Source organism: Halichoerus grypus, chromosome 2 (assembly GCF_964656455.1).
Source record: "Halichoerus grypus chromosome 2, mHalGry1.hap1.1, whole genome shotgun sequence".
Taxonomy (NCBI): Eukaryota; Metazoa; Chordata; class Mammalia; order Carnivora; family Phocidae; genus Halichoerus; species Halichoerus grypus.
In genome coordinates, this window is record NC_135713.1 from 202,027,153 (window position 1) to 202,042,409 (window position 15,257).

The 15,257-nt window shown below is 57.3% G+C and overlaps 1 protein-coding gene across 1 annotated transcript in view; it reads right to left on the reverse strand.

Moving 5' to 3' along the window:
- Positions 1-15,257, reverse strand: part of SDK2 (sidekick cell adhesion molecule 2) — a 254,088-nt gene that overhangs the window by 41,963 nt on the left and 196,868 nt on the right. Inside the window, exons 19-29 of the mRNA XM_036079046.2 lie at positions 11,464-11,659; positions 11,161-11,259; positions 10,574-10,765; positions 9,131-9,252; positions 8,189-8,298; positions 7,941-8,091; positions 5,272-5,509; positions 4,393-4,508; positions 3,542-3,731; positions 2,122-2,220; positions 1,021-1,215 (exon numbers count right to left, since the gene is read on the reverse strand). Coding sequence (XP_035934939.1) covers positions 1,021-1,215; positions 2,122-2,220; positions 3,542-3,731; positions 4,393-4,508; positions 5,272-5,509; positions 7,941-8,091; positions 8,189-8,298; positions 9,131-9,252; positions 10,574-10,765; positions 11,161-11,259; positions 11,464-11,659 — 1,708 coding nt within the window. The remainder of the gene's footprint in view (positions 1-1,020; positions 1,216-2,121; positions 2,221-3,541; positions 3,732-4,392; positions 4,509-5,271; positions 5,510-7,940; positions 8,092-8,188; positions 8,299-9,130; positions 9,253-10,573; positions 10,766-11,160; positions 11,260-11,463; positions 11,660-15,257) is intronic.

A 15,257-nucleotide genomic window follows, 5' to 3' on the forward strand; every position in this document is an offset into this window, starting at 1 on the left:
GTGCTCTGGGCTCAGGCCTGATGCCCGCAGCCCCATCCCCTTTCTGCGCACACAGGTCCCGACAGCGAGCACCCGTGGCTCTGTGGCTCCTGGTCCACGACCTGTGCTCAGGCCATTAGAGGCCCAGGTGCCTGGGAACTTAGATCTCCCGCGGGCAGCCCGACCAGGGACTGGCAGGGAGGAGGTCCGAACACCCAGCTCCTTTGTCCCCCCCCGCCCCAGCGCTGAGATGGGGCCTGCGCCGTCCCTGCTGGAGTGGGATGGAGCCCACGCTTCCCTCGGTGGGGCTCTGCCGGATGCCCTGCCCACGCCTGGCCTCCTTCTCGCTGCCCCAGGCCCTCCTGCAGGGGTTCTCAGCCTCAGCACTCTGGCACTTGGGGCGGCCGATTCTGTGTTATGGGGCCATCCTACGTGCTGTAGGGTGTTAGCAGCATCCTGGCCTCCACCCCCTAGATGCCAGTCATAGTTCCCTCTTAGTTGCGACAACTCAAATGTCTCCAGACGCTGCCCAATGTTCCCCGGGGGGCGAAGCAGCTCCTGGTTGAGAACCGCTGTCCTACTGGTTTTTCCTGGGAACACTAATGAACCACTTTCATAGGAACCGGGGTGTCAGCCTGCTTCAGGGGAGCCCGACCTCCGGTGAGTCACCGGCTCAGGGCCACAGGCCCATGGCAGCCGGGGCTCCACGCTGCAGCCCCACCCGCCACCCGACCGGACACCATCTTCACTGAGGGCAGGGGAGAAGGGAAGGAAGCTGGTCTCACCAACCCTCCCTCTTCGGACAACCAGGCTCCCTGGGAGGGGGACTCCCAGCCCAGCTTCTGGAAGTCCACTAGAGCCCTTGCTGACCCTGACCCCAGAGATCTCAGCCCACTTGCCACTCCAGGTCAGGGCGATGCGGCTCTCAACTGGCTGATTCCCAGGCACCCGCGAGGTCAGGGTGGGGGCGCCTGCGTTGGCCGGGACCCCCGCCCCCGCCTCGGCTGCCCCCAGGCCTCCCCAGCCCCAGCGGGCAGTCACCTCTCTTCTCGGTGGTCACCACCAAGGCCTCGGCGGCCTCTCCCCAGCCCTTGCGGGTCTGGGCCGTGATGCGGAACAGGTAGACGGACTCTGGCTTGAGGCCGGTGGCCGTGTACTGGCGGGCGCTGGGTGTTAGCACCTCCACGGTGGCCGTGCTGGCCGTGGTGGCATTGAGCCGGTGTGTGACCTGGTAGGCTGCGGGAAGGAAGGACATGGGCTGTGCTGGGGGGCGGGGCAGCTGCCCCTGGTGCCTGGGGAAGGGTCGAAGTCCTTCCTGGGCCACCGCAGTGTCTGCACTTGAGCTCCCCTGGCTGTGGTTCGTCAGCGTGGAGCCCTCTTGCTCATTCTTGTGTCCTCAGCTGCCACGTGGGGAGTGTGGCTGTGGCGGGCACTCCCTCTGTGGGGTCACAGAGTCCGTGACCCCCATGGCAGCCTCAGGTGAGGGGGACAGGGGCTCAGAGGGGCCAGAGCACCTGCTAGGAAGTGACTGAGCTGGAATTCCAGCCCGTCTGTCTAAGTCCAAGGCGCCTGCCCCTCCCGGCCTCCACTCTGCCTTCTGAGGAGCGGCCTTCTGAGGAGCGGCCTTCCTCTGGGGCAGGCAGTGCGGGCTGCCAGCTCTGAGAGCCCGCACTAGGCACAGGGACTGCCCGCCACGGTTTCGCGGGTGAGGGGGCTGAGGCTGTGAGAGAGCCGGCTTGCTCCAGTTCAACCCCGTGAGCCTTCCCCCGAGGGGCTGCGTGTGTGCGTGCGTGTCTATGTGTGTGTTAGGGGAGGATCCTTGAATGTGAAATGGTGCTTCTGATCTCCAGGCTCCCCCTCTGCCTTAGCTGGGACTGGCTGTGCTGAGCTGGCCAGTGCGCCCTCACCTGGCCGCACCTAGGAATCGCAGCCGAGGTTTACCAGATGGCCAGTCGCCTGGCGTCGGGGAGTATCTAGGAACTTGTAGCTGGTCTTTAAGGAACCTCAACCTTGACCATGCCCTCCAAACGATATTTCTAGTGGGAGAAATAAGACTCAAAATCCTTCTTGAGGAGATGTGGACACTTCCTGGGCCCAGTCTCCCTACCTGCAGCCAGGGCACTGGAGAGGGTAGAGGCTTACCAAGAATGATGCCGTTGGGGGTAGTGGGGGGCTGCCAGATCAGTCGCACGGACGTGGTCCTCACCTCTGGGAACAGGATGCCCATGGGCGGTCCCGGGACTGCAGGGGACAAAGGAGAAGCAGGTGGCCGCCCAGCTACTGCTCAGCCCCAGCCCCACCCCGGGTCCGGCTCCGGGAGAGCAGGTGGGCAGGCTATGGGGCAAGGGCGCACTGAGCTCAGTGATCTGTGGAGTGCGGCTCTGTGCCTGATGCTGTGATCCAACACGGGACACAAAGATGCTATCAGGGAGGTTTCTGTCCTCAAAAACGGGCATTATTTGGCAGGAACCAGAAGGGACCAGGCTCCAGTTCCTTTGGCTCAGTGTCCGTGTCCGTGTGCACATATACGTACGTGCAGGGTTGCCCTCAGAACTGGGCAACGGGGCCTGGTCCTGGGTCTGTGCTTTAGAAGGCACCACTCTGACTTCCTTCCACCCATAGGGTGAGGTGGCCACAAGGCCCACCCTGAGCCTGAAACACTCCTTTTCCAGGGTCTGCATGGGCCCGTTCCCCAGGCCCACCCTCCAGACTTGCACCTCTGGATTGAGGGATGGCTGGGGTGGCGGGGCGGGCAGCTGTTTGGGGCATGTGGACGGAGACTGAGTACCATGTGTCAGGGCAGAGAAGGGGAAGGGAACAGGGCAGAGGGGAGGATGGCTGGGGGCGGGCAACTCTTCCCATGCTGCCTCCTCCCAACAGATAATCCCCCAAAGTCTGAGATTTCTAGACTTGAACTTGGCCTTCCAGGTCAAGGCAGGAGGGTCAAACATACTGAATTTAACAGATCATTAGCTTGATTTATAACTTTAGAATACGTGGACACATGGTGTTTACGCTTCCTTTTGCACTCTTGTCTGGACCCCAGCAATGTTTGTGGTGGGCAGTCAGAGTACGTGTGTGGGGAGAGGGGAGGGAGCCAAGGACCTGTCGGTCAGCCTTTGATGGAAAGTTCTGCTGCAGGGATGAATGCCTGGAGCCCTGCTGGCATCGCCATTTTGCAAATGGGACCAGGAAGCTCGTGCCCAGGAAAAAGCAAGCCTCTTCCTTGCACAGACCTTTACTCCAAGTGCACCTGCCCCAGGCAAAACCCAAATCAAAACGGGTGCCAAGTCTATTCCGTGCGCTTGTCCCAGAGAGTGTGCAAGAGACTGCATCTGATGTCAAACTGTGCTTGCCTTCCACTTCTTCCTCAGGGACGCACAGTCTGGGATGTGTATCCCCTCGCAGTGGGTTGGTGGCCCTCAGTGACCTGTCCCCCACAGGAGAAGCCTGACGCCACGGTTCCCTTTGGGGCAAAGTGTGAGCCCAGAGGGGCAGGGCCGGGCAGGCAGGAGGGAGGGGAGCTCCCAGCCTCCCCAGGCGCGCAGGGATTCAAACTCACCATCATCCAGCGTCCGCTCCAGGATGGGAGGGTGGCTGGGGCTGCCATCCCCGATGCGCGTGAAGGCTAGCACCTGGACCTCATAGAGCACGTATTTGCCCAAGCCCGTGAGCTGGGCGCTGCGTGACGAGTTCCCTTCCACCAGCCAGAACTGGGGCTGGGAATCCGAGTCCTTCTCCTTATACATCACCTGCCAGAGCACAGTGCAGGGGGTGAGGGCCTGGGGTCTGGGTCCTGCGTGCCAGCACCGTCCCCACGTCTCATCCCCGGAGTGAGGCAGGCGGGATAGAGCTGCTGGACCCTGGGCTCCTTGGAGTGGCTCCCTGCACAGAGCTTTACTCAAAGTGAACCTGAGGGGCGTGGGATTCGGTGGAGCTTGGGCTCTGGGAGAGCAGGGGACACAAAGATGCACCGGGCCAGGGAGCTGGAAGGTTCCTTAGAGAGCATTCAGCTAGGAAAACAGGCCCAGAGAAGGGGCATGACTGGCACGAGGTCACACAGCCAGTAATGGGGGGGCACGGACATCAAGCCACGTCTCCCAACCTGTGGGCCAAGGCTGAACCCTGCGGCTAGGCGCAGCTTTGGGAGCAGTTCTAGATGATGGGAACTGGGCCCGTGGGCTGAGCGAGGCTGGGCAGCCAGTGGGGCCTCCTGGGGGCTTCCCCAAGGACCTGGGCCCCCCTGGAAGCCTCCAGCCCTGAGGGAGGACTCCTTGGTTGCCGTGCCACCCGGAGCAGAGACGCCGGGAGCTCCTGGGCATCCATTCCAGAAGGCGGAGACGTGGGCCCCAGGGGTCATGAGGACAAGGCACCTTGGATGGGGACGTGGGCGACCTTGGAGCCAGGACTCACCTTGTAGCCCAGCACGAGCCCATTGCGGTCGGCCTCAGGGATCTCGTCCCAGCGCACTAGCATGCTGCTGGAGGTCGTGGCCAGTGCAGACACATTGGTGGGGCCAGAGGACGGGACTGAGGGGGAGAGGGAGCAGAGAGGAGGAGCTCAGGACCCAGTCGGCCCTACAGGGGAAGGGGGTGTGACAGCCTGTCCCCAGCAGCAGATTATCCTGCAGTGATTCCTGGTGGCTCTGGAACATCGTAGATGCTGCTTCTGGTTTCAGAGGAGCCTCCCCGTTATCCTCTGCTCGGGCCAATGGGAGGATGAGCCCCCCTTTCCTGTCTGCGCAGCAGTGAGGGCTGGGGAGGGGCCGGGATGGGAGGGGACTTCCTTCAAAAGGGGCCAGGAAAAAGCCTCAGAGTGGTGAACCACATGTGGATGCACGAGGGCTGCCTGAAGGCTGGGGGCTCATGTTCTGTGGGTGACCCCTTGCCGGGGTCCTGTGAGCTGCTGGTTCTGCTTCTGGAATGTTCTGAGAGCTGATCCAACCTCCCCATCTCCGGTTCTTTTAGGCACTACTGGGTGTCAGGGTTAAAGGTGAGGGCACAGAGACACGGGCAGTTTGCAGGGAAAGACCTCCTGGCTAACCTGCAGGGGTGGGGATCCCCCCAACCCCCCGATTTTGGGAGCAGTGGGAATATGCTGGGGGACACGGCAACAAGGTCGGGCACTCTGCCAGGATGTTGAGCATGAACAGGAAAGTGAGCCTGGGCTTATTCTGAACAATGGCTCCAGCCTTTGTACCCTTGGAAGGCCGTGAGGGCAGAGAGACCAAGGTGGGTGGGTCCCCACCACAGGCTGCGGGGCCCGGGGGGACTGCTACAAAGGCCACAGTACCTGACTCCCGGGTCCTGCCCGTCACCATCTGGCTCCAGGGCCCGCTCCCGATGGCGTTGAAGGCCTGGACCTGGACGCGGTACTCTGTCCACTCCTCCAGGTCTTCGATGGTGTACTCACGCTCCACGCGGTCCTGGACCACGTGGCTCAGCGTCTTGCCATGGCCGTCTGCCCGGCTGTATTTGATCTTGTAGCCCACCGACTCGGGGTTCCCGTTGTATTCCATCTCCGGGAGAGGCTGCGGGAAGGCGGGGGCGGCAGAGCGGCCATGAGGCCAGGCCCACCCCGTGCGGGGGACTATCTGGCTTGTGCACCCTCTTCCAGGGAGCCCTACAGGATTATCATACCCATCGTCCAAGCTGTCCGTTCCCATGTGAGGCGCTCTCGCCAGGTGGGGCTTAGAATGTGTGAGTCTATATTTCTGGGGGCTTCCCCCCCACCGCCCCGTCTCCCTGTCTGTCTGTGCCAAGCTCCCAGGAGAGATGGCATCCATTCTCGCACACAGGGCAAACTCAGTACCCGGCCGGGGCACTCAGACTGGAGAGAAGACCCACAAACCTGTCTGTCCAACAGGCAGATGAGCACAGCACCCCTGGCCTCGGGTGTCTCTACCACTTAACTCCCTCGCTTAGGCTGCCAACACACACTTACTTAATTGCCTCTAACATGCCTGCTCCCAGCTCACGCCCGCTGCCCTTGGAGAAGCAAGTGTCTCGGGCATGGATGGATTGAGTACCAGTCACTGGCAGCAGTCCTTCCAGCAGGAGGCCTGAATCTCTCCTGCCTCATGTTCAGCCGCCTCCTTCTGGGGAGTTTCAGCCAAGAGAAAAGACAGATCCCTTTCCTAGGCGGCTGGGGCTGTGGCTGCTGGCTCAAGGTCGTTTGGATGAACCTGGGCAGTGTTGGTAAGCAGTGGGGGTGTGTGCATGTTGGGGGGACCTGTGATCCGGAGTAGGTGTGAGCTGAGGACTCCGCCTTCGGATTCTCTCCGAAGAAGAGGCGCCCTGGACCCTCACCTCCCTGCCGTTCTGCGTCCCTGGGCACGGTTCACAGGCTCCCCACATTCTGACCCACTTCCTCCCATTCCTCGGCCTCTGCCTCACTCCCTGCATACTCACTGCCTCCTGTTAGCTCAGACACTTAGTGAAGCCGACCAGAGACCATTAAGACAGCAATCAATGGGCCCGGAGTGCACGCTTCCTTACCTGCTAGGGAAAGGTAACAGGCCATGCACCATTACGCGGGACTGGAGGTGCCTGGGGCCCTGTGAGGTGCATCAATTGCCTTTTTATTCCTCCTCCAGCCCCCCTGGGCATCAGTCAGTCTCTAGTCTTTTAGTGTTTGGAAACCTTAAAGTGAGCTGCAGGAGGAAGGCAGGGAGCCGGCCCGGAGGGGGCCAGAGCTTAGGCGGGAAGGGGCCGAGCGAGCAGTAATTGGGGCTGCACACGCCGGGGGGGGGGGGCTGCCCGTGGGGCGTGGGGCCCCTGAGCTGGACGGAAAGACAGCTCTGCTCAGTGCCGGTCCCCTGGGAGGGGACTCATAATCACGAACTACCGTATGTCCATGAGCTCCTTCTACCAGGCGTCCAGCTAAATGAAAGGGGAAAGGGCTTTCCAGTCAATCCCACAGCGTGGTGTTTTGCAAATTGTGTTTTGTGCAAGTGGTAAGAGATCTCACATGGAAACAAAAACCAAGTCGCGCATGGCCAGACCGGCTGGTGAAGCGAGGTCAGGCAGGCTCTTCCCAGCACTAAGGAGAGGAGCCAGGCTGCGGGGTGCGGTCCCCCACATTCGTTTGTCTCAGAAGTCCTGTATGCGCCTAGCTCCTCTTGGATGGCTACTGTGTGGGGCAGTAGTCGGGAAAACACTGTCCTGGGGGGAACGGCATCAGGCAGACACACTTTCTCCTGATCCCCGGAAGATGGGGCTGCAGTGTGCTCCGTGGTTAGGGCTGTGGATTCTGGGGGAACAGACTCCCCGGGTTGGGAAACCCAGCCCTGCTGTTAACTAGAGGATAGGGGAGGATGTTGGCAGGGGCGGGTGGGTGGGATTTGGGCCAGTGATTTGACTGCTTTCTGCCTCAGTTTCCCCATCTGTAAAGTAGGGATCAGGATCACTCTGCTGTCACAAGCCTGTGGAGAGGGTTCTGGGCCTTACCTGGGGTAATGGCCCTTGACATGCAACCCTGACCTGGAGGGGTGGTCTCCCGCACCTGCCCCACAACCTCAGAAACAACCCTTCACTCTCTGACTTGGTGCAAGGGATGACTTACATCTGAACCCCAGGCCTACCACTTGGGAGCTGTGTGGACATGGGCGAGTTCCTAACTTCTCTGATCCTCAGTTTCCTTAGCTGTAAATTGGGGTCGCAATGTGCCCTTTGCAGGATGACCGGGAGGATTAAATGGAAGAAAACATGTAAAATGCTTGGCACCTGGCAATGCTCACTAAACAGCGTTTTCTAGTTCCTTCTTACAGAAAGCATTTGTTCATTTGGCTAAGATGAATTATCAGGCACCTTAAAGGTGCTAGGTGTAAGGAAAAGAGAAGGGAGCTGTGGGTATTCTGATGAGCCCCCTCCTTGATGTGGCCCTCTCGGAGGCAATGACCGTGGCAGGGTGACAAGGACCAAGGAGCCATCCCACCCCCACTGCCCTCGTGGGAGCCTCACCATCCAGCGGAGCCACAGGCTGGTCTCACTGGCTGTGCGCAGGGTCACGTTGGCAGGGGCCATGTCAGGGGGTGCCTGGAGGGTCTGGATCTTTCTAGAAGGCTGGCTGGGTGGGCTGGTGCCCACGATGTTCACTTGGCGCATTCGGAAGCTGGGGTGGGGGAAGGGAGCGAGCAAGGTGATGAGGGCAGGACCCCAGGCCAATGCCCGTCCGGGTCTGGGCAGCCCCCCGCATTCTGCCCTGTTACCTGTAGTATGTGAAGGGGTTGAGCTCGGGCACCTCCATGGAGCGGGCGTCGGGCTCGTTGGTGAGCTGGTGAACCAGCAGCCACTCCTCTCCCTCCCCAACCACGCCTACCTGGAAAAGGGAGACGCTCTTAGACCCGCTCGGCTTGTGGGGCTGAGATGTCCTGTGCCCCAGGTTCTCAGGGGTAAAGCCCTGCCCATGAAGGTCTTGATTCCATCCTGGGGCTCACCTGGAGAGCCCCAAATGGGATCACCACCTTTCCAGGCCCTGAAAATGACTTCAAGCATGACCCCGAGCCGTCTTGTGTAGAATCTGGTGGAATGCTTGCTAGAAACCCATGCCAGGGCCCTGCCCTAGACAGAGCCCGTCAGAATCCCTGGGGGTGGTACCCGGGAATCTGGCTATTTACCAAGCTCCCCAGAGGATTCTGAACACCCTGGCATGCTTCTCAAACCCCAGCTTCATCAGAATCTGAATTTCTGGGGGTGTGGCCCAGGTGTTGGAACTGATGGATGCTCCCCGGGGGCAGCCAAAGCAGACTCGCCACTTTCGGGGCTGTGGGCGGCAGCTGTGTATTTCTCCAGGCTGGCCAGTCCCCGCCCGACCCACGGGGACTGGTGTGTGTGTGTTTCCGCACATGTGTGCATGTGCACATGTGTGTTCACGCGCGTGTGTATGCATGTGTGTGTGCATATGTGTGTCCATGCACGTGTGTGTGTGTGTGTGCGCGCGTGTGCATGCGTGTGCACACAGTGATCAGGTGAAGTGGAGGCAGAACTGGGAACGGTGGGCATTTTCGGGGTATTTGGCCACATGACAGTTGCATATGAAAATCCCCACAGATGTGAACACACGTATGGTTCGCTCTCAAGTGCATGGCCATGCGCCCACGTCCAGGAAGCAGGCTGCATGGGCTGTGGGCCCCCCTGGCAGCAGGGTTTACCTGAGCCTCCACCAGCCAGCGGGAGATGGAGGTTTTCCCATCATAGCCCGGCCTGAACTGCAAGGTCACAGAGCGGGGGCCGATGTTGGAAATGCCCAGGTTGGTGGGGGCCCCTGGGAGTTCTGGAAGACAGGATGGGAGAGGAGATCCGTTGAGGACAAGGTCCTTCCACATAGACTAGGCCTCTGGGTGGGGGGCTATGTCACTCTTCTAGAAGTTTGGTAGGAGGAGCTGGGCTGAGGCTTCCGCCCTCCGACTCAGTCTTTCTTCCTGCATCCACAGCTCTCTGTGTCCAGACCAGGGGCCTGAGGGGCAGGGTCGGGGGCTGGGAGGGCCTCCCAGGGCCACAGGGAGGTTGGAACAGGGAACAGGGGCTGGGCATGCAAGGGCTTCCCAAAAGAATCTTCCTCTCCGTCCACACACATAGCCCCTTTCAGCCCTCCCAAACCCAATCATGGCTGAGGAAGATCAGAAGGAGAGCTGGGTGGGGGAGGGAGCCCCTAACTTCTGACCAGGAACCTTGGGATTCAGGATGAACAGAAAGAGTATAGATTCTGGAAGTCGGACTGTCTTGAGCTGGAATCTAACCCCACTGTTTCCATGCTGTGTGTCTGTGGGCAAGTCACCTAACCTTTCTGTGCCACAGTGTCCTCCTTGGTCAAATGGTGACGGTAATATCACTGATCTCAGGGTCGTTGTGAAGACTAACTGAATTGATGTAGATATAGCACTTAGCTTCAGGCACAAATATGTGTTGGCATCATTATCAGCTGTGGTTGAGTCAGCTGGGGTGTCTCAGCCATCTCGGGAGCAGAGTGGGGGGCGCAGGTCAAGGGATTCTAGCTGGGTCCCATAAGCATAGACTTACAGACCCAACCAGGACCATGTGGTTGTCTAATCCACCTCCCATAGATACAGATGGGGAAATTGAGGCACAGAGGGGCCACTTGACTTGCTTGAGGTCGCAGAGCTTGGCAGAAGCAGGGCTGAGAGTAGATCTCAGCTTGCTCTTTATACCAGATTTAAGATGATTCCCACCTTATTCTACCCTTTCCCAACCAACACTTCCACTGGCTGGAATCCCATTTGGACTTTCTGGGAGACAGTGAGAATTCTTCCCCTGAATCAGAGATACTATTGCTCGATGCAGAACCTGGTGTGGCATGGGGGTGGATGAGACGGGGGCAGGGGAGGGTCCTTTGGGGGACTCTGCTTTTCTGAGAGCCATGGGAGGAGGCAGCAGTGGGTCCACTGAGCCTCCAAACAGAGACCTGGGATTATGAGACGTAAACCTGCTCTGGGGGAAGCTCAAGGGACCATGGACCCAAGGCAGGGGAGAGCTCGGGGGGGAAGAAAGCCAGTATTCCTGAGAAAAAGGTAAGCTTCTTGGTCAGGAGGAAGACCACAGAGGCCAGGAGTCTTGCCCTGCGAGTGGGCACCCACCTGGAGGCACGCCGGAGGAGATGGTTGACGCGGACACCTGGCCCTGGCCCTTGGCGGTCATGGCGGCCACCTCGATGGTGTAGGTGGTAAGCGCAGTAAGGCCCGTGACGCGGTACTCCAGGGTCACGTTGGGCAGGTAGTGGGTCACGCGGGTGTTGGTTCGGTTATACTCCTCCCAGGAGATCCGGTACCCTGGGGAGAGCCCCCAGTTGTGCGTGAGCTTAGCTGCGACCAAACGCTGGCTTTGGCCCTTCTGCTCTGCTTCTCCCTTTTTCACTAGTCTGGGTTGGGAGCAATGGGGCCAAGGGAGCTGGGAACCTCGTGCCTGGGGCCCCAGGTATAACTTGGGTGGGATGCCCCTGTTGGGTGGGGACTATAGGAGGGAGCAAGTCATTATGGTGGGTGCTTGAGGCCTGTGGCGGAGGACCTGGGACGTGCTACAGAGCAGAGGGGCTGAGAACCTCCTCTGAGTACGTTCTAAGAAAGAGTGGCCTGCTGGGAGGCTTTGGATGAACATCAGTCAACAGGATGGGCTGGACGACCCTGTCTCACCCCCGGGCTCAGGAACACCCACCTGTCACCCTTACCTGTGAGGATGCCATTCTTCTCTCCTGGCTCTTGCCAGCTGACCTTCAGTGAGGTGTCCAGGATTTCACTGAAGCTCAGGTGTCCCACAGGACCAGGCACTGTACCCCAAAAGGGCCCCCACCCCACCCAACGCACGTTAGAGCCAGAGAGACCACTGTCTGCAAGACAGCCCGCGGTGCTCCAGGGGCACCCCAGGATGGGAGACAAGGCTGGGATCGCCCCATATTTGGAGCGCTCAGTCTGGCTCTTGGGTGGGTGGGTGGTGAGGGGGGCAGGGATGGCAGGGGCTGGGTGGTGCCTACCATCCTCATGGGTGCGCACCAGCTGGGGGGTGCTTCGAGGCCCATCGCCGGGAGTGGTGAAGCACAGCACGGAGGTGAAGTACTCGGTGAACTTCTTCAGGCCGGACACGAAGCCCACGTGGATGCTGTCTTGAAAGTTGGGCCGGGCAGTCACCATGGTAACCTCCTCTTCCTGCTCTGGCTCCCAGGCAATCAGCTGGGGAGAGGCCAGCAATTCAGGCAGGGTAGCAAGAATGTTCCAGAAGAGGCCGAGCGCTCTCCCATAGTCTGGGCCAACGGACAGAGAGCGTCTAGGAGCCCAGCTCCCTAGGGTCCCTCCTCCTAGGAAAGGGATGGCTGCGCGCACACCTCCAAGCCACGAGCGTCCGTCCTCCTGGGCGTTCCCTTTGGTGTGCTGGCTGTTCATTGAGCAACTTACTGAGAGCGAGGCACCGGGCTCAGTGTGCTCCACGAGGGGTCTCTCACCAGGGAGGTTTTCTACCAAGATGGGCTGCATAATTTGCAGGTTCAGTGCAAAATGAAAATGGAGGGTCCCCTTGTTCAAAAATTTTTAAGAAATGCAAGGTGACAGTAGCCGAGCATTGAACGGAACGGGGTGGTGGTGGTGGTGCTGGTTGGGGGGGTCCCTCTGAGCGCAGAGCCCGCCCTGTGTGTTACAGATGGGGACCCAGGCTCAGAGAGGCTCAGCGACTCCCACTATCCACACAGCTAGTGCGAAGCTGAGGGGCTCCTACAGCTTTCTCCGTCTGGGCTGGGCAGGGTCTCCCTCGGAGTTTCCCCATAGAGCTGCCACTCCCGCTAGACCTTTCAACTTGTTCCAAGCTGGGATTTCAGTCTGAGACCCAACCTGGAGGTTGGGTGTCGGCGAGAAGAGCCCGTCTGGAAACGCAGCAGGGCTTTCCTGACTTCCGCTCTGCACCCGTAACCCACGCCCTTCCTGCCTCCCCTTCCTTCTCTCCTTGCCTCTTGATCTGTCACCCCACACTCCTGCTTTCTGGGCCCTTCATCTGTCTCCGACAATGACAGCTGGTCTCAGAGACTTCCTCGTTCATTTGAAGTTGATTAACTAGCAATTAATGGTGAAAAGCAACACTTGATGAGTTTTAATAAGTACGGGTATTTATAGATATAAAACAATACCATGCTGATGTCTCCTGATTAACTCGCCCCTATAACAATGCTTCATCTCCTTTTCGGAGCTGTGTGTTTATAAAGGATGTTTGGAGATTTAATTGGTATTGTGAAAAGATAGCCTATAGCAAGTTAATTAGACACTAATTAGACCCTAAAAATACTAATCAGAAATACTAAGTGGCATTTAATAAGTATGTTAAATATTCTCCTTATTTTGGTTATCTTGTTTCAGAGCAATTAAATTGCTGAACTTCTTTGGAATAGATTAAGAAACAAGTTTAATGTTTTAATTTAATTTAATTAATGTAAATTTGAATTAATTACGCCAATAGAATTAATTGTGTGGTGTGTTCCCCAGCAAGTGCAAAATCTGGGTAAATATTATTTTATTGGGTTTAGGCCAATTATAATCACTACCATTATTGTAGGAATAAAGGACAAAGAATATCTTTACAGGTGCCTTAAAAGAATATCACTGGCAATTGGCTTCAAAAATGACCCAGAAGGGGCGCCTGGGTGGCTCAGTCGTTAAGCGTCTGCCTTTGGCTCAGGTCATGGTCCCAGGGTCCTGGGATCGAGCCCCACGTCGGGCTCCCTGCTCCGCAGGAAGCCTGCTTTGCCCTCTCCCACCCCCCCTTCTTGTGTTCCCTCTCTCGCTGTGTCTCTCTCTGTCAAATAAATAAATAAAAAATCTTAAAAAAAAAAAAATGACCCAGAAGTGCACAGGGCTGTGGTTTTCTGAATAACGACTTCATCTTATGGCTCCAAGCCTACAATGGCAGCAGGATTGAGGTGGCTTCAAAATATTTACTCTGGGATGTCATCCACTTGTCATTCTCTAGCTGTGTCTAAAGAGGAGGAGGCTTAGGGTTCAGAGGTTTCTCCCCCAGGCCAGGAAGACTATAGACTTGCCTTCTGCACCTTCCGTTCCCTGAAAGGAGGTGGGCTCTGGGCAGGCCTGGGATAGAATCTGTGCTTGAGTGAATGCACCCCAGGGCCACCGTCTGATGCGCTCATACTCTGCATCGGGCACTGGGGTGAGCCCGTCGCTGAGCAGTCCCACTGCATGACCATAGTGAGGACTGGATGTGGGCATCACTGCCCTATGCTGTTGCAGGAAGGGAACGGAGGACCACAAAGGTTGAAGCCTGGTTGGTGCACATGGGCCTGCCAGGGGCTGGCTTCAGATCTGTGGACCCCCCTCTGCCCCGCAGATCCTGGATGAAGGCCTCTGCCCCCCGAGGTACACACAGCTGCTAGGTGAGCATCGGAGTTTCTCTCTGCTGTCTGCATGCCTGCTCTTGTTAGCCAGGCTCAGCATTGATTTACTCTATCAGGCCCTTAGTCTCAGAGTCTAAGCAGCCTGGGCCGGTGTGAGCATGGTTGGGGGATGCAGGTGCCTGTGGGCTTGGGGAGCAGCACCAGATCGAGGTTCCTGGGCCAGGCAACTCTGCCTGGGAAAGCAGAGGAGAGGAAGAAGAACAGAACCCAGCTCTGCTCCTTGCTGTGTGACCCTCGAAAAGTCACTCAGCCTCTCTGAGCCTCAGGCTATTATAGGGGACAGTGATGGCTGCCTTGCTGGCTGCCAGGAGGAGGGATGAAGTGATGTGCCTTTTGTTTCTGGAGGAGGCAGTGTGTTACGGGGATGAGAGGGTGGGGGGGTATACACAGCCTGCTAGCTGCTGGAGTTAACAAAAAAGTAGAGGAAATTCCCTCTTTCCTTTTCCTTTTGTCTTTCCCTCTCTCCCTGTCTATCTCTTTGCATGTGTACGGATTCACATAGAACATTCTGGAAGGATATGCAGGACATTAACAACAGTGGTTACCAGGAGCGGGGAGAGTTTCGGGGTTGGGTGGGTGGGACAGAACCAGGCAGATAAGGAACTGGAGTGGGATGATTTCTGCTACACGTTTATCTTTTTACTTTCATTGGTTTTTGAATCATGTAAATACGTTTCCTGTTTAAAAAATTAAATTAAAAGAACTTAAAAATAATGGAAGGATTTGGCAGTAGTAGGAAAATTATATATACATTTATCCGTTGATCCAGCAATCTCCTTTCTACGAATCTATTCTAGAGTGAAATGTGAAAAATATGAAAAGATATATGCACAAAGCTATTCACTGCAGAAATGTTTATTATAGTAAAAGGCTGGACACAACCCAAATGTCATCGCTGGGAAGCTGACGGATCAAATATGGGAAAGCCACATAATGGAGTCCAGTATAGATGTCAAAAAGGGAACCGGGAATCTCTATATTCCTATGGAGTGATCCCCAGGATATAATGCAAATAAAGAAGCAAGATGGAGAGGGGCGCCTGGGTGGCTCAGTCGGTTAAGCGTCTGCCTTCAGCTCAGGTCATGATCCCAGGGTCCTGAGATCGAGCCCTGCATCGGGCTCCCCGCTCAGCGGGAAGCCTGCTTCTCCCTCTCCCACTCCCCCTGCCTGTGTTCCTGCTCTCGCTATCTCTCTCTCTGTCAAATAAATAAATGAAATCTTTAAAAAAGAAAAAAAAAAGAAGCAAGATGGAGAAAGTGTATAGAGTGGGCTGTCATTTATGGAAGAAGGGGACGACACACATTTATATATGTTTGCATTTGCTTATATTGAAGAAATGAAAGGAAAACACCAAACCAAGCAAACAAAAAGAAATCAAA